This window comes from Aythya ferina (genome assembly GCF_964211825.1).
Source record: "Aythya ferina genome assembly, chromosome: 2".
Lineage (NCBI taxonomy): Eukaryota > Metazoa > Chordata > Aves > Anseriformes > Anatidae > Aythya > Aythya ferina.
The window spans coordinates 35,346,672-35,364,691 of NC_140297.1; the positions used below are offsets into that span (position 1 = coordinate 35,346,672).

An 18,020-nucleotide genomic window follows, 5' to 3' on the forward strand; every position below is an offset into this window, starting at 1 on the left:
TTTTTTCAATTGCTATTTTGCCAGGATTTCAGGCATGCAATACTAATAAACTAAAACTTTCAGACACTGAGGTATTTCTCTTACAGCGTATGTCCCTAAAACCTCTTTGTAGGGTGGAAGGCAATGCTTTTACTCTCCCAACCTGCATGAAAGTTTTGAACGCCCTGACAAAGACACATTCAAGTGCTACTAAATGCCTAAAGGTAAATAAAAAGCCTTCAAGTAGATTGAGAGAAAAATGTGAGACCAACTGCTTGAAAGAACTGAAGGTATCCAGTAACAAAAAATTAAAAATTGTGCTCTAGTTTAATTAAAATGGAAGTGCGTCAGATTTCTCTGTCCACCTCCCAACCAGCAGTGAAGCCCACATTCCACATCTCAACAAAGCTTCAACTACAGCAAATCCACAGTCATGCTCTTCAGCCTCTCCAAAATACAAATACACAACTCCTTGCATTCCTTTTAAAAAATAATGGAATTAAAAAGGAAAAAAAAAACAAAACAAAACAAAAACTTTGTTTTGAGCATTACATTCAAGCCACTGCAGTAGTTAAGTATGACAGCCCTAAAGCTCGTTAGCAGCTTTGCGTGTATAAACAGTATGTACATACACTGCTTTAATTATGTTTTCCCAAATACTAATTAACCCTGCATTCTTCAGGGAATGCGAAGAAAACTGGGATCGTTAATAATAGAAATGTTTGTGTTTGTTTCTGTTTTCCCTGACCTATGGGGCACTTCATTCAATTCCACTTCATCAATCCAAATACATTAAAAAAATGGTTCCAATACTACTCTTGAACTGGTTAAATCCTCCCAGAGCTCTGACGAGGCAGTGAACAGAAGTCACTTAGAATCTGTACTTGCTCCTCAAGTATCTCTGTGCCCCAGTAACCCAGCTGAAAAGCCTACAGGTATGCTACGCTGCCTTCCTGTGCACCCACCTCATTTATAGCCTGGAGTTTAAAACCAAATATGCCTGAAGCAAAAACGTGAGTAGTCCCTAAGTTGATTTTGAATACTACCACTGGGGAAAAAAAAAAAAAAGTTCCTGCACTATATGTTGGTCACTTCAGTCACCTTTGAAGAATACCCAGAAGACTGACAGGAGCTCATTAATTTAAGATGTAGTAACGATTCCAGAGAAGAGTTGGTTTGGGATTTGCATAATTACATTCAACACGTTTCAGCTAACAATACTTTCCAGACCCCAGTTGCACCCCTTGCAGACATGATTCACAACCAAAATAACTAAGAATTTACTATAATAATAGGGGTTTATGTAATATAGTCAATTAACAAACCAAAACCGTGGGAACCGTGCCCCAGCCACACCCTTTAACCAAGAGCACTTAAGCCCAGACAATTTCAAATAAGAACAAAGCAGAGGTTTGTTTGTTCTTATCTGTACTCTGACCAAAACAGAGGTTCATTTCTCAAAGCATGAGGATCTGCTTTCAAACACGTATTTACCTCTCTAGCCACAGCTCTCTTAGGCTCCACCACCCTTCCATCAATCGTGTGAGGTCTTGCAGCCATGGCCGCATCAACTTCAGCCATTGAGGAGAATGTTACAAAACCAAACCCCCTTGATCTTTTGCTTGCAGGATCCCTCATTACCTAAAAACAATGAGCAAGTTTAAACCACATCTACGTGTCTCATGTGAAGCTTAACAGTAACGATATTTGGAGAAAACATACAAACCTAATTCAAGTATTTCTTGGTTTCAAAATACATATGAAGCAGCAAGCTATCAAGGACACAAGCAGCACTGCTTAGCATCACAGAAGTTCAGAACATTGCTCATTCTCTACCAGTAACTCAGAAATGCTGCTAACAAAAACCCCATAGCTGTGATGCATGTTTAGATTTGTATTTGCTTTCTCTGAACTCAAGTATTTCTTTCAAACTCCCCGGAGAGCACACTTAAAAACTGGCTCATGAAATACGGATTTACTGCTTCCAGAACAAATTCACTGGAACGACTTCTGCAATAGAAAAAATAAACGTAGAGAAGGTCCCAGGCTGCAGAAAGCCATCCTCCCCAGGTTCATGGGGCTGCCTACCATGGTATCAGCTTTCTGCCAAAGGTTACAGATCACACTGTTGCAGATGCAGTCATGCTCTATGTGCTAATTTCAGTGTCATCACTGGAAGTGCATTTTGAACAGTTGTAACAAGTGGTTGTAAAACGAGAAATTTTACAAAAAACAGATTGTGAATGCTTGCTAATATTACCAGCAGACTTCGCAAGACGAAACCTGCAAAAAGCTTTGATGCACTGTTACGTATGAACCAACTGTACGTACACTGAAGAAAAGTGCACGCCCTCTTTGTTAAGTTGTTCAAAAAAAACAACTCCCCATTTTTATAATTTCTACAAATTCCATGTCATCGCTGTGCACTAATATAACTTACCACGCAATCTGTAAGCTTGCCCCATTGCTCGTAGTAATTCCTCAAGCTTTCCTCTGTTGTTTCAAAGCTTAAGCCGCCAATGAACAGCTTGCGGAACTGCTCCTTTTCCCTCTATCACAGAGAAAACGATTACGTTAATGTAATTTACAATACTTGCCTGCACCAGCATAATCAGACAGTAAGAAAGACCTTCTTAGAAGTCAAAAACTTTCACTAGGAGATGTTTCCCAAAATTAGGTTTGGCTCTTCAAAGCATTCTACCAGTATTCGAGAAATTAAGCAACATACACGATTCTCTGGGTCCAACTTTATGAAACAGATCTTAATAATGTGCTTCTCTTCCCATCTCTTCCTCCAAATATTAAAAGCAAAGGGCCAAATTTAAATATTTCCAGGAAAAAAGTCCTCCCAAAGACCTGTATTAGACAGCTTTTAAAACTGTGTTGGAGAAAAAAAACACTCCAAAGTACCAAAGTGTCCTTATTAGAAATAACAGAAACCCATTTGCAAATTTTTTGCATTTTGCCTCTTTTTATTCATTCAATTTTAAAAATCATTATGGTTAAATTATTGCACATGGATACTATTTAACCAAGGCATTAAAAATATATAAATAAATATGGCTAAATATGTTCTCAAATGGGTCACTGATTCATATCTCCTCATTAATTACTAAAATGAAGGAAGCTGGACCACCTGTAAAATTTGTTTTGTATTCTGAACCGCAGAATGAGTTAGTGCTAACTGCATCCCCTCTCAACATCAGGGATATCAGAATTCCGTGGAAAAACTACATTTCCCTTTATGGGTACAAAGTATGTTTTTAATAAAAGACCATTACATTTCAGAGCAATTTTCATTGAACTTAGTTATGCTGAATATCTACAATGACAATTGTATCATTTGAAAAAGCCCAAGACCAATAAGAAGGTATTACGTTTACTATTTTGTATGCAGTACTGTAACACAAAAACATCAGCCTTCCAACCCTCTAAAAAATATACTAAGAAGATATCACATCACTGTAACAGGAATACCACTGTATCACAGATTTCACTAGTCCACACGTCAAATACCAAACTGAAAAAAAAAAAAAAAGCACTGAATATTAACCCTCTTTCACAGAACGTAATAATTTCATAATCTTGTTTGATGGAGTCAACTGTCCTGCCAGGTTTAATCCCAAGAGAATGCAAATGCAAAGATCGCATCAGCTTCATATTGGTTGGTCACTCTAAAAACGAAGAACGTTTGCCTTTTTTTTTTTTTTTTTTTTTAAAAGTAACATCTAGTAAACAAGTGCGGTGCACAAATGCTTTCAAAAGCATTAAGCCAGCCCACAGAAAGACCAACATGGTTTCTGAGGTTGTCAAAGGTAGGCATGATGTAAAAACACGTAGCATGGAACAACACCATTACCAGAGACAACAACATCCCCTCAGTTTTTGTTATTGGCCTATTACCAGCTGACAAGAACTCAAACTGTTATAAAATCCATTTTTTTCCTTCCAATTAACTACTACATTTGAGAAAATTCTATTTCAGTATCACTTAAAAGCACGACATCCAACAGCAGATTCCAAGTATTTTTTCTTCTAAGAAACACGCAGGAAGCTAATACTATCTCCTCACCGTGCAGATGACTAAAATTAGATCAGATTGAGTTTTTAAGCAACAAACCCATGCTACATGAAGCTTCCTTTCATATCATCTCCTAAATGGAATAAAGGAAAGGATGCTGCATACCACACTTGGTCTGAAGCCACACCATCATTTCTCGTTTGAGCAGACTAGCAGAGAAATTTTAAGCAATGATTGCTTAAAATGTCAAAAAAAAAAAAACAACCCACAACTAACTGCCAAAAAACTTCCTCTCTTTAAATTGCTCCAGTACAACTGCTTGAAGATTAGGGACTACTTTCTAGTTTCCTAGGCCCACAAGAGACACTTTTCCCTATAAAATCAATTCTTTTATATCTAGTAAAAGAACTAGGATAAAAAGGGTGAGAATTAGACAAAATTAGAAGGCGTAGTGATTCTTCCAATAAGTATTAGACTTACTTTTAAAAATATTAATTCAATAGCTTCAAAAACTAAGGCCATCTTTGAGATGGCTGTAACAACTACACTTGCTTTTTAGAAGGCAAACATATACCACACATTACTAATAAACATTAAACAGAGTAGCAAACCTCTGGGAAGTTCCTAATAATCTGTCACAGAGCACATGCTCTACCTGAAGCAACATCTAGACACACACAGGTCTGAACATGGCAAAAAGGAAATTCAGTGCTTCTTAAATGAAAACCTGTGTGTGACAATGTCCTAAACACGCTGTTCTGCTCATACACATGCACAGCCGCTCAATGCAGAGGGGCTGTCTCAACCATGTCAGTTTTAGGAGACTCTGGCTACAGTCTGGGATTGAACTCCCATGAGGGTCCAGTAATCTTCGATAATCCTAAATTTATGCTAAAACGGTAATAAGCCTGGAAGAAAGTATGATTACGCCAGTCCCTCTCAGAATCTTGATGAAAGCACTGAGTCAGTAAAAAACAAAACAAAAACATTAGCCATTTCCCACACCCCCCAGTATAAAAGCTGGAAGAAAGACCTCCTTAGAAGTTTCCATAGTACATGCTGTGGCAGGAACAGAGTGAGACAGAAAATATCTTATGAACTCCTTGGCATCTTCGTTAGTTTGTGTTAAACCTTCTTTTGTAGCCTTAAACCGACGCTTCACAGGACTGCAAAACGTGAAGCCCTTACTGGAAAATTGACCATCAGAGCAGTGAGACGCGTTTCACGCAGCAGTAACGCGTGCACCAACACGCCGAGCTGTCCGCAGAGCTCTGCGGAGCCGGGCCCCGAGTAACCACAACGGTTAACGGCGGGAGGTGGGTGGGATCTCGCAGCAGCTAGCGGCCAAGCCCGCCAAAAGCCCGGCAGGCCCTAAGGAGAAGGCTCTCCCGGCTCTCCAGCCCGGGCAGCAGCCCCGCGGCCCCCCTCCGCCATGTGGCGGCGCCCAGGCCGGCAGGGCCCCGCAGCCGGGCGAGCAAAATGGCGCCCGGCAGCTGCCGCCGCCCGCAGCCACGGCGGTGCGGCGGGAAGGCGGGCAGGGAAAAAGGCAGGGATGGCGGAAACGCCGACCCCTGGCGAACACCCGGGGCGGCGGTGAGACCCAGCGCTGCGGGTCTGTGCGGGGGAAGAGCCCGCAGGAGCCGCTCCCCGCCCCGCAAACCCCCGAGGACCGCAGCGCCCCCCCCCTCCCCTCCCGGCCTCCCGCCGCCATTTTCCCCCTCCCCCTCAGCGCCGCCATTTCTTAGCGGCGCCACCGCGGCCCGGCCGCGCCTCGCTCCCTGACCAGCCCCCGCGGCCGGGCCGGCAGCCACCGACAAATTCCCGAGCCCGCCGCCCGCCCGCAGATCCACCGCTCCCTCCTCCTCCTCCTCTTCCTCCTCTCAGGGCTGCGCGGCGGCGCCAACGGCCGCTTCCAGAACCTTCCTCGCCGCTAACGCTCCCCCGCCCCCCCCCTCTTCCCCGCTGAGGGAGCTCGGCTCCGCTCCCCCCCCCCAAACCAAGGCCCGGGGAGGTTCGCTGGGTGCCCCCCCGAGGAGCCGTCCCGCTGAGGAGCCGCTCGCCGCCCTGCCCACGTACCATGTTCTTCATGGTGTCGGCGTTCCTGCCCGGGAGCACCGCGCAACCCGTCAGAAATGGCCGCCCGAGCTGTTACGTAATTTGAAATTGAGCTCCGCGCACTGCTAGCGCCCTCCTCCTCCTGCCTGCCGACGGCTCGGTTTTAAAAAAAAAAAATTAAATAAAAAAAAAAAAAAAGAAAAGCTCGGAGCCGGAGCTTAGATATCTCCGAAGGGGCAGTGTTTCTGCGTAACGCCCCTCTGTGTTTTTATCACGTAATAAAAAGTCATGGGCTCCGCCAGGAATGGCCGTCTCCGGAATGAGCCGAAGGAGCCCTCGTCGCCGAGCTCATCCGCTTCGGCACCCGCCGGAAAGAGCCGAAGCGCGGCCGGCGGACCCTTCGCCTCGCTTCGGCAATTTCCGGAACGCTCCGAAGCGGGCTACGCGGCCGCTCGGCTCCCGCTCGGCAATTTCCGGAGAGAAAACGCCGCAGCGCCCGTAGACCGCGCAGCCCGCTCGGCAATTTCCGACGGCGGACGGCACCCGCCAGGCGCGCCCGAGCGCCTCCGAACCGGCTCGGCAGCGCGTCCCGTGCCCCCCCCCCCCCCACCTCCGGAAATTGCCGAAGCGCTGCCCCTCAGGGCTGGGGGGGTAAAAGGGCCTCACCCCCCCCCACACACACACAGACACACAGAGAGCGCGGCCCCTGCCCCTCACGGCCGGGCGCCATCGCGCTGCGGGGGGGCACCCTCCCTTCTCTTCCCTTCCTCCCTCCCTGCCTCTCCACACGCCCCGCGACAAAGGGTGAGTGCCGGCACAGCGCTGCGGCCGCCCCCCGCTTCCTCCTCATCCTCATCCTCCCCCCTCCCCGAGCGGCCCCCCGGCGCCCCGCCGCCCTCCTCGCCTCCCTCACGGCGCCGGCCAAAATGGCGGCGGTGGCGGTGCTGTCGGGGCGGCCGGCCCGGCCCCGCTCCTCACCCAGTCGCTCTCCCTGTCGCCGCGAGGCATCTTCCTTCTTTTGGACGCCTGGCGCGGTCCTGCGCTCGCCCCCCGTTGGAGAGACGTCTTGGCCCCCCTCCTGTGCCGGCGGCGACGACGGTAGGCAGCTCGCAGCTGGCGCGGAGGCGGCGGCGTGCGCTCTGCCCCCTCAGCCGCCGGCGCGCTCTGCTCGCCCAGCCCAGCCCTGCGCCGCCGCTCCCCTCCTCCTCCTCCTCCTCCTCCTCCTCCTCCTCCTCCTCCTGCTGCTGCTGCCGCCGCCGCCGCTGCTCCCTTCCCCCCCGCCTTCCCCCCGCCCCCCGCCCCAGCCCCCTCGGATGTCGCTGCCGCCGCCGCCGCTCAGTGCGCGCAGGGCGAGAGCCGCGAGGAGACGGGGGAGCGGCGCGGCCGAGCACCATTGAAGTCTGTATCCTTCAGCTCCCCCCCTTCCCCCCCCCCCCAAACCCCGCCGCGGGGCCGGCACCCCGCTTCTTCCCCCTTTTTTTTTTTTAATTTTAATTTTATATTTATTTATTATTTTTTTTCACCCCCCCCCCCCCCCTTTTCGGAGGGATCCGCGGCAGGCCTCGGGAAGGGAGGGAGAGAGGGAGGGGGGCGGCCCCGCGGGCTGTGCCGTGGGGGAGGCAGGAAGGAGCTGGGGGGGGTGAGGAGGAGGAGGAGGAGGAGGAAGGGGGGCGCCGGGCAGACAAAGCCGGAGCCCGCCAGCTCTCCGAGGGGCGGCCTCCGCAGCCCGGCCTCCGCCAGCAGCCTCCGGCCGGGGGAAACGTGGCGGGGTGGGGTGCGATGGGACCGGGGACGGGGGGGGGGGTGCAGCACCCCCCCCCCCACCACCACCACACACACACACACACACACACACACTATTTCCCTTTTTTTTTAATCGTTATTTATTTATTTTCCTCTCCGTTAGCGCTGTTGGCTCTTCCTCCCCCTTCCTGCCCCCCCCCTGCCTTTTCTCCTTGCTTGCAAACGGGGACGAGGCGAGCCCCGGGAGGGCCCCGCTCCCAGCGCCCCCGGGCCCTGCCGGCGGGGAACGGGGCGGGATCGGGGAGCCCGGGGGGCTTGGCCGGCCTCGGAGGGCTCCTCTCTCTGCGCCTTGCCCAGGCGTACGTGGAAAATCTCAAGTTTAGGAGTTGGCAGTGGGGCAGGGACACAATGCACGCCGAAAAGAGGTGGCCGGTGATGAGAAATGCCGTGGAAAAGGGGATGGATTGTGGCCGACACAGGTTGAATCTGCCCAGGTTAAATCTGCACACCGTAGCTGAGCTGGTTTTGGCGTAGGACCTCGGTTCTTGCAACCCTGAGATTCAGAAGGCAACGTTACAGTTGCATTAAGATAAATACGTGTTCATCAGCACTCACTCCCACCTAAGAGTGATGGGTTACACTGCAGATGTGTAGCTGCTCCCCCCCAGATTCGCAGTTAACACATCCAAGCATGTGTTTTAATTAACTGCTAGAATCTGAACTCTTGTTCCATTGGGTTTAAGGAAATAAGCATCCCTGATGGTCCTCCCCCCTTTCCCTAGAAACATCTCTGTGCCTTAGTAGGCCTTGGGAAAAGCCTTTTTTCCAACCATATGTACCACTTTGTCAGTGTCATTTAGCCTGGCTAGGTAAAAGTGTGTTGCTGGGTTATGCCAGACAAAGTAGTAATCTACTTTTTGTCCTGGATTTAATCCGTGTTAGAAATGTTATATGCAATGAATACCTGGGGGTTGGAACAAGGACCATGCTTGTATTGGGATGCCTTTCTTTGAGTAATGTAAACTTCCTTTTAATTGTCATGCATTTTTCTAGTAAAAGCTCTGCAAGTCTGCAATAAAAATGGCCTCCAATAAAACTACATTGGTAAGTTCATGCACACCTAAAGTATGTAAGGATTTAATCAACATATTTTTCTTCAAACTTATAACTTGGCATCTCCATTTAAAAGATACATCCACATCTCCCCTCCCCAGCATTGTTCTGACCAAAATTTCAGATCCAGAAAGTAAGGCTACTAGAAAGGACATTTATCTTTGGCTTTAACAAATCTGCCATTTCTGCAGAGATGCATTGGGAAAAAGACCAAAAAAAAAAAAAAAAAAAAGCTCTGCACAATTTCATGTGTCCTACAGTAGAAAACACTAAGGATTTTTTTTTATCCTCCTTTCAGGATACCATGTAATTTATCATATACGTAAAAATGAAATGAAAGCAATGTATTTGTTTAATTTCTTCCAGTTTATTCAGAAAAAACTAATTGTCTGAGAAAAGGCAGTCCTTATAGAAGAAAAATAACTATTGGGAAATGATGTGGTGTAGTTAAGATGCCCTTTTACATGATTGTTAACAAATAACAGTTTCTTTGAATTTCATAGGAGCAGAGATTATCAGATGCCAACCCCTCCTGGACCACTTTAATGATGCATTCATGGATCTCAAGTCCTGTAAAGCTTTGCTTGATGTTAAAATATGAACTTTTAAGGGCAATTGGTTGCAGAAGTTGATGTAATTGCCGTTTAACTAGATATTTTGTATATATGCATAGATACACGTGTGTGAAAGAACTGAAAAAAATAGAGCATGAGATGCATCCAAGGTTGGTTGAGGCAGGGAGCTAGGGAAGAATGCACACACACACAAGTCACCATTTGGGTAGCAGAACAACTGACTTGCAATGCGCTCAGAAGGCCTGTTCTTAAATTTCCTAAAATGGTTGCTAATTGACCCAGATTGAGGCACGTTAAAAACTTGCATCAACTCATGGCTTCACAGTGCAGCACGGTGCTTGCTTTACATGATATGATAAAAACAGCTGTAAGGATTTCATCAAGATGAATGTCTGAACTTTGTGTCAGTAATTGATGGCCCCCTTTTCCCTAATTTGAGGAAGTGTAGTGGTTAGCCAGCTCAGGGAGGAGGTGCCTCAGGGATGGGAACGAGTCCGTGAATGCAGTATTTTTAATATTTTGATGTTGTTCAGGGTTTTGCCGCACAGGTCAGGAAAATCAGTTATGGTTCCCATGGGAACCGTAACTAATTCTGCTTCATTTTGTAGTTCATGCGAAACCTACATATATTAGGGGATAGCTCAGCTCTGGAACTGTAATCCTGATTTTGTTACCTCCTGTATCTTGAAACACTTCACCACAACGTCGTGGCAGCGTTCTCATACTGCCCCTCAAAGAAAGCGCGATTATCCACTGAGGAACATCTGTATCTGGCACAGGTGGCTTCTGAATGCAGGGTGGGAAATGTGCCATAGATGAGTATCCAGTGGTTAAGTGCCCAAAATAAGGCTCAAAACAGGTCACCCTAAAGAAGGGACCCTTCAGGGCTATATTGGACATTTCTACCTTTAGAGTCAGCTGCTGCACTTGCCTGTAAGCTGAGATTTACATGGGCTTGTATAATCTCAGAACTTAAAATTTTTAAAGAACATTCAATATTTCTCCAGGCACTGCAGTTAAATATTATTAACTAGGTTGAAAAGGCTCAAGAAGGCTCACTTCAGAAAGTAGTGCCGTTCAGAAGATGTAATTAAACCACTAATATTTAAAATGAAAAGCAACGTACCCTTGACATCGCTTTTGCTTACTGAACTTCAAGGGAAAAAAAAAAGCAGATCCCATAATGTTCATTTTCTTCTATGGAAGGTTATACAGATACTTAACGGTCTTTAAAAGTTTTCAGAAATAGAGGTTACTTTCATACAGAGGTCCAAACCATTTAAGCGACAAGAATGAGTGAAGCTGAAAACAGTATTAGAAATTATTATATTATTCCACGGAATTAGAGAATTTCAGTCCAGTGGAGAGCACAGATTGAGATGTTCCACTTGTAGCCTGCTTGCTTCATCGCCAATAATTAGTATAATGCCATGCTATAGTGAGTCTGTGTCACTTTTTTCCTGCTTTTTTTGTTGCTGTTTTCCTCATCTCTACCCATTTCTCTTTTTAATACTTTAATTTCTCGAAATAAGTAGCCTTCTTAGATGAGTTGGGCATATTCATGTTTTTATTTAATTTCGGTCTTGCGTTCTTTTTTCATGTGCAGGCAAAAAAAAAAGCCAGTGTGGTTGAGTTGACGCTTCTCAGACATGAATACTGTCTTCCAAAATACACCTGGAGTGTGCAGGCAGTTAAAATCTGATTGGAAGTACATGCTCTGTTTTAAATAATCTCGTCTATACTCCCAAATCGAAACAAGTGTCACACAAATTGTATACAGAAAATTGCTGTTTGAAAAGGAAACTAGAACCTTTTCCTTGCCTTACTTCGTTGTTTGCACCTTCAGTTGCAAATCAGAGTAAAGGTATTTTGGGGAGGGAGAGGAAAAATTGATTACAAAAAAAGGAAGAGCACAAAGAGTAGGCTTTGGAAAGACAGCATCAGCTTCTTCAGTTTACAAAAAGAAGACAGTTTTCTTCGCACCTAACCGATATTTTTTTCTGCCTTTCACCACATCAAGACAAAATTCAGCAAAGTCGAAAAATTAGTTTCAAAATTGCTTCACGGTATTCGCAAGCTAACCCAAGTTAATTCTAGAGAAGGCTAGGAAAATGCCATAAACATCAGTGATCCATGATTTTTGCTTGTTTGCTTCTGATGGGTAGGAAGTGTGTTAGTGAGGAAGTAGTTTTCATTTAGGGTGCTGCGTGACTATGTTTTTTGGAGCTTAATAATGCTCCCGTTAATTTATGGCTGCCATTTTAACAATTTCCCTATAAGGAGCAATCCAAAATGGCAACCAAACTTTTTTTGGTCTGTTTGTGCTCCAGAAATGTGATATGGCGATGTTACAGACCTGTTCCAACCTTTTCAAGACTACAAACAAGGAAATTCTGAAATGTGTCCTTCTATAACTATTAAATTGTGCCTTATTAAACTGGGAATGCCTTGAGGATGATGTGGATGTAATATTTATTTTAAGAACTTTGAAGAATATTATTTAAAGTATCAAATGTAAACTTAAAACACTTAAAAGTTTTTTTTAAGTTAGCAAAACTTCATTTACATGTTAAGTGCTGTACTTTAAGTGTAGCTGTCTTAAAGTTTTGCGCCTTTGTGACACCTGAATGTAAGTTACATCGGTGCGTGGCTGAGAATGAGGAGGGACTGCAGTAGTTGAATGCTCCTAGCATGCATCCTGGAGCATGCACCCCGTTCAATAATTATCACTCATTATTGAATACTTGTTTATAGTAGCACTACATCATGAACTTTGCTCCCATCAGCTTCTCCTTTTTTGGAAAACGTAGTAACCACCTTTTTTTTTTGAGTAGCATCCCCTTTCTGTTTTATGCATTTTCACAATTCCCTTATTACTTTTCTTTACTCTGCCTTACGCTGTTTCTTGCCCTCTGCCCTTTCACAGGCGTAGAGTTAACTTACAGAAGCTTTATAAAATTTCGAGCATGTAGCACTCTGGGAATGAAATTTATAAGGGGAGTGGAGGCACCAATTGTGTGGACAAAAATATTTCACCTTTATAAAAACTGCTGTTAAGTGTTGGGTATCTCGTTAAGTGACTGAAGAAAACCCAAAATATTAACATGTCTTGCTCAGGTTACCCGACCTCATGCACTAACGTGAAAAGAGTCTGAGCTCCTGGCTGTAGTGTAAATAAGTACCCCATTCCTTGCTGTTTGTTGACCAAAGTTGGATTTGGCCAGTGAAGTAACTGTGTGAAGCAGGAGAACGAATAATGGCAATCTGAATTTCTTTTGTAGCACAAAATGGGAAAGAAACAAAATGGCAAAGGTAAAAAAGTTGAAGAGGCAGAGCCTGAAGAATTTGTTGTGGAGAAAGTCCTGGACAGACGTGTTGTGAATGGAAAGGTGGAATACTACTTGAAATGGAAAGGATTTACAGAGTAAGGCATTCCCCAGTATTTTTTTTCTGATGCAATGCTAAATACTAACCATCTGTTTGAAATAACTGCGTGGATGGGGGGTTGGATGGTGGGGGATGCGTTTTATAGAGTGGAAAGGGGAGGACATCCATAAACATGTATTCAAGAGGGGCAGTCGAGTATGAAAATAAGATAGAAGATATCTAGCCTAGTGTTTATGCTTCATAAAAGTGCTCCAGGGTCCCTGCTAAGTCTTCAGTGATCATTCTTTTGCCGTTGTTCTTTGATTTAGCCTGTGTCAATATCTATCAAGGTAAGCTAGACTGACAGTTGTCATAATATAGGTATACTTACACGTGGGGTAGAACGAATATTGTTTCTGAGAAATAAATGTTGCAGGGGTTTAAACTGTAGGCAGCTCTGAAGTGGTGCATTCAAGGCAGATACTTTGCTTATAGTTTACTTCTTTGAACTTCTCTCGAATTAGGTGAATTTACCAAAGGAATTCTCTGGCATGGTTGCCTGAATTAGACATACCCAAAAGGTAGCTGTCAGTCTCTTTCCCAGACCTTGTGTAAGCACAACTGTGCTTTACCGGCTGGAAAAAGGGGGTGCATTGAATGTTTGTTACCTAGCATTTGAAAATAAGTAGTTAAGTGTGCAGGTCCTTTATTGTTGCGTAGCTCTCAAAGCGGTTGCATTGCAACTTTCTGCAATTCTGTCACCTAAAATCTGTGTGAAGATGAGCGCATAAACAGCAGTGTGTTGGCATGCAGGGGCCTTGTTTAAAGTTGCAGAAATATGTTTTAGTCACTGAAAATAATTTGTAGATATCTTGTTCGTGCTGTAGTACTGTGTCAGTATTTGTGTGTGAGGACTTCTGATGGAGTGTTAATTCTTGTAGGGAACATTCATGGATGACTTGAAAATAAATAAAGAAATAAGAATAATAAAGTACATACTGGAGCATTTTCAGTACCCAGCTCTGGACCTGGAGCTCTTTTTCTCTGTAGTCAGCCAAACAAGGGAGATAGAGTTAAGCTCAGAGACAACTTTTGAGAGCATTTCTGGTACAGAGAAGGTTAGATGTATATACTTATACCACTTACAGTGGGTGCTGTATATTCTTTGTTCTCCTCAAGTCTTAGTTTATGCTCTTACAGCATAGTTGGTTTGCATGGACAGTCTTTAGGGAAACCAGGCAGGGAGTCAGTTTAAATGGATGGGTAGATTTTGGTAGGTTGAGGGCTGAATGTCTGAGCTCCCACCAAGATCACAGGACTTAACAGAGCTGCTTATTCTGTACCTTGTGTTTAAGAAGAGTTCAAAAATATTCTTCACGCTAGCAGAGCTTACTTCTTTCCATCTTCAAGTGTTCCATACGTGAAAGTTGTGAAAGATGATGAGAGGCATCCTTACTTAGGTTTAAGAAAGATGACTTAAGTAATGAGAAAAAAGTGGCTTGCTTAAGGTGAGCCATGTGGCTAGTGCTGTGTTTTTCTTCTTTTCCTAGTTTTACATAAATGTGTGTATGTTTCAGTGCTGACAACACGTGGGAACCTGAAGAAAACTTAGATTGTCCAGAGCTAATTGAAGCTTTTCTGAACTCTCAGAAAGCTGGAAAAGAAAAAACAGATGGTGCCAAAAGGAAATCTTTGTCAGATAGCGAATCCGATGATAGTAAATCAAAGAAAAAACGTGATTCTGTAAGTATATGTTTGTGCACTAAGCTTCGTTTCTCCTGTGTCTCTTCCTGTCTGTCCAATCCCTTGCCCTCAAAATTCTGTTATGACTTGGAGAGTTAGAAACAAACGTGGGTTTAAAACTGTAAAAATTTCACAGTATCTGGAACCGTGGTTGGAAATTGTAATGATACGTAGCGGTCAATGAGAGTGTCAAAATAGTGGGTAAAAGATGATCACTTGCCATTCCTCTATATGACCAAAAGTTCTGACACTGTCCCTTGATGCTTGCTGAATACTTAAAAGCAAGACTGGTTCACAAACAATGTGAAGTGGGTCAGTTTGTATTGGAGCAAAGTGCTCATGAATGGAACGAGGTGAAGTTGTGTTCTGGCTCCTGTATGGTGAAGTATATGCTTAAATAGGTGAGTGGAAAGGTGGCAAAATGTGAAGACCAAGCAGTTATTTAGATAATACTGGACTTGATGGTGGAGAAGGTGTAGAAAGGGTGGCTGAAGAAAACTTACCTTTACGTAAAGGTCTGGGTTTTGCCTACAGTTTAAATGATTGAACATAGTAAGCTTAGTGCTAGTAGGTGCAAAATAATGTACATATTAAAACGTGTTCAGAACTTCCCATTTTCCTCTTTAAACTTTCAAACTATAAAAATTTGAATCAGATCTGGTTGGCAATATCAGTGGTTTACTGAAGACAGCTGTAGGATGTGTGCTGTCAAAAATAGGTGACATTCAAAGGCATCAGAAGGAATATTGACATACAGAAAACAAAATATTATTTGTAGTATTTAAAGTCAGGTGTGTGGCTTGACCCAGTGCAGTAGTGGTCACACTCTGAAAAAGGATGTTGTGAAACTAGAGGAAATAATAAAGGAAACAGGCGTAATATTCTGTACCACTGCTGCGATCTCAGTGAGCCAAGAGGAGTTGAGGTATTCCCTGTGGGTGCAGTTGCACAGTTGGCTCAGGCCAAGCCAAGCGCCCAAGTCTGTTGTTCTGCTGAAAAGGATGTGTTCTTCCCGCTGCCAGGACTGCATTTTGGCTTTGCCCGTTTTGTTGCTTTTCGTAGCCATCCTTGTTTTTTTTGTCTACTATAAGAATTTTAGATTGCTTGTTTCATTTATTGAGCATTCAGAAATAACGGAGAAATGTTGGTGTAGAATTCCTTTATTCTTACTCCGCATCTGAACGCTTTGACCTGAAGACCAGTCATGAGGAAAAGAAATTGTCATCTTCAGGCAATTATTATATGTAATCATAGCTTTTGTAATAATGTAAGGCTGTGCTTTGTTTTGTTCTGTTATGCATGCAGACAAATGCATGTATCTAGCTCTAAAGCCAAAATACAATTTTATCTTGAACTAGATAATGATCTTCTAACTTCTCAATAGGTTGATAAGCCAAGAGGGTTTGCGAGGGGTCTTGATCCTGAGCGGATAATTGGGGCTACGGATAGCAGCGGAGAGCTCATGTTCCTCATGAAATGGTAAGTCCTACATCCATAGTTCGGGTCCATACTACAGGAGGGCAGGCACTTAGCTGGTGAAAAAACTTCATTTCAGCAGCCAGATGCGGGTGGTCTGCTTATTAACCTTGTGTTTGTAGAAAAACAGAACTTGTGCAATCATTCAGTACTTACTCCCCCTTTCTTCCAGAACCAAAATGACTTCAGGTTCTCTTGATTCAGTTATACAGAAGTAGAAATTCAAAAGAAAATATGGAAAACAGGGATAGTTGTCAGAATAAAACACAAAGGAAAACATTAAAAAGGAGCGTATTTTTGTGTAGTTCAGTTGTAATTGATTAGTTTTTCCATAACTGATCATAAGCAAAAAGCATAGATGTATGTAAGCACAAAGCTGGTTTGTAACATCAGCATACACTTTAAAAAGGAGCCTGAAGCATGTCAAATTGGAATGGTTTTTTGTAACCCCAAGACAGCACCAGGAATGGCAGTATAAAATGCAGCAAGTTACTTGCATAAACATTTAATACAATTTGGATGTAAATAGCACCTCTTAAGACTGATGCTACTGCGTTTCACTTTGAAGTTTTGATTATGCTTTAAAAATAAAATTAGCAAAGTTACACTTACTTCATTATGTACTGCAATTCGTAACAGTACGAACAGTTGCCTTTGAACAGCATTTTCCTTAAAACAGAAAAACCTGGGAAGGAAAGGAAGATACAGCTATGAAATCTTGCCATTAGCGTGGAAATTCTTAGAGCTGCTAAGTTTCTATGAATATGTATGCTTCCTGAAACCCACTGTTGTAAAATAAAGTGCCCTGGTATGAAAATAAGGTACTGGATTAATAATTATGCGTTTTCTTAAACCCCCCTCTCTTCTACATCAGGAAAGACTCTGATGAGGCAGATCTGGTGCTGGCCAAAGAAGCTAACGTGAAGTGTCCTCAGATCGTAATCGCTTTTTATGAGGAGCGACTAACTTGGCATTCATGCCCAGAAGATGAAGCACAATAATTGTTTGCATTGCTTTTTTATATATATGAATATTAAAACCTGAAATTTGATTTATTAGCAATGTGAGAAGCATACATTCTAACAAGATTCAAATTTGATATTTTTTTGAAGTAGTGTGTTTTGCATCAACAGCAAGTAAATAAAAGCTTTCTGCAACTTGTTTCATTTATCATGAGAGAGCATTTGATACTACTACTTCCTCCATATTAGGTAAAAGCTTTTATAAAACATTCATAAACTTCCATAGTTATTACAGAATCATAATGAATGTCTAAACAAACTCACAGATGTTTTGTAGTCTTCTATACTATTGATGTGCATGTATCTTCTTTACCCAAACCTAGCCCTTAAAACCTGTAGAATCATTCTTTTTAGTATTTGGGATCACTTGGTCCCAAGAAGACCAGGTGAAAACTAACTTTGTAGTAATTTGAATGTTATCAGACTGTATATTGTTTACTTTATTGTAAATACTGGTGAACAGTGGTCAATAAAATAGTTTTATATTCTTCCTTTATACTGATAGGCTGTGACTCTTTTGAAGCGGTATGATATTTCTGAACTTTTGATATGTTAAGCTCTCAATTCGTAATGTATTTAACTGTAAGTTGTTTTTGGGGGTAGATTGATTAATATTACCCCACTGCTATTCTCTAATGACAATACCAGACCAGTACCAGGCTGTGGTTCTCTATATTTTTGGTGAACAATGCCTGGGGTATAATTTTTTTCAGTCAGGAAGGGCCAACTTTTTTGTGCTGCGAAATGAATGTGCTTTGGTACTTGTTTAAGTCACAGATAGCAGCCGTGCTGCCTGAGTATGGCTGTTGGTCACAAGGCCAAGTGGCCTCTGTGGTTGTATTGGGGGAAAAAATAATGATCTGTTGACAGCATCAGCCTTTGCTCTAATTTCAGGTCTTAGTACAGGGCTATACTATAACTAGCAAT

At 43.6% G+C, this 18,020-nt stretch overlaps 2 protein-coding genes across 29 annotated transcripts in view; one reads left to right on the forward strand and one right to left on the reverse strand.

Moving 5' to 3' along the window:
* The window catches only part of HNRNPA2B1 (heterogeneous nuclear ribonucleoprotein A2/B1), a 15,721-nt gene extending 8,498 nt beyond the window's left edge, over nt 1-7,223 (reverse strand). For 4 of the 22 annotated variants that reach the window (XR_014690071.1, XR_014690073.1, XM_084510881.1 and 1 more), the window contains exons 1-3: nt 7,034-7,219; nt 2,420-2,530; nt 1,474-1,620 (exon numbers count right to left, since the gene is read on the reverse strand). Coding sequence is in view for 16 of the 22 variants with exons in the window: in XM_084510881.1 (XP_084367007.1) it covers nt 1,474-1,620; nt 2,420-2,530; nt 7,034-7,063 (288 nt within the window). In the remaining 6 variants the exon portion in view is untranslated. Of the gene's footprint in view, nt 1-1,473; nt 1,621-2,419; nt 2,531-5,033; nt 5,188-5,783; nt 6,028-6,076; nt 6,440-7,033 lie in introns of those variants that run through there. The other 18 variants (XR_014690072.1, XR_014690075.1, XM_084510875.1 and 15 more) reach the window with 11 other exon arrangements.
* CBX3 (chromobox 3) lies at nt 6,344-17,589 on the forward strand (the record flags this gene model as incomplete). Of its 7 annotated transcripts, none has more annotated exons than XM_084510884.1 (7): nt 6,740-6,859; nt 8,852-8,902; nt 9,415-9,483; nt 12,768-12,910; nt 14,430-14,595; nt 15,980-16,074; nt 16,946-17,589. In XM_084510884.1, the coding sequence occupies 6 exons, from the start codon at nt 8,879-8,881 to the stop codon at nt 17,070-17,072; spliced, it is 624 nt and encodes a 207-aa protein (XP_084367010.1). In that variant the 3' UTR covers nt 17,073-17,589. The 7 variants fall into 7 exon arrangements, with proteins under 7 accessions (XP_084367008.1, XP_084367010.1, XP_084367012.1 ...); XM_084510883.1 differs by lacking the exon at nt 6,740-6,859 and adding an exon at nt 7,394-7,453; XM_084510886.1 differs by lacking the exon at nt 9,415-9,483.
* Between the last annotated feature and the right edge of the window lie 431 nt (nt 17,590-18,020).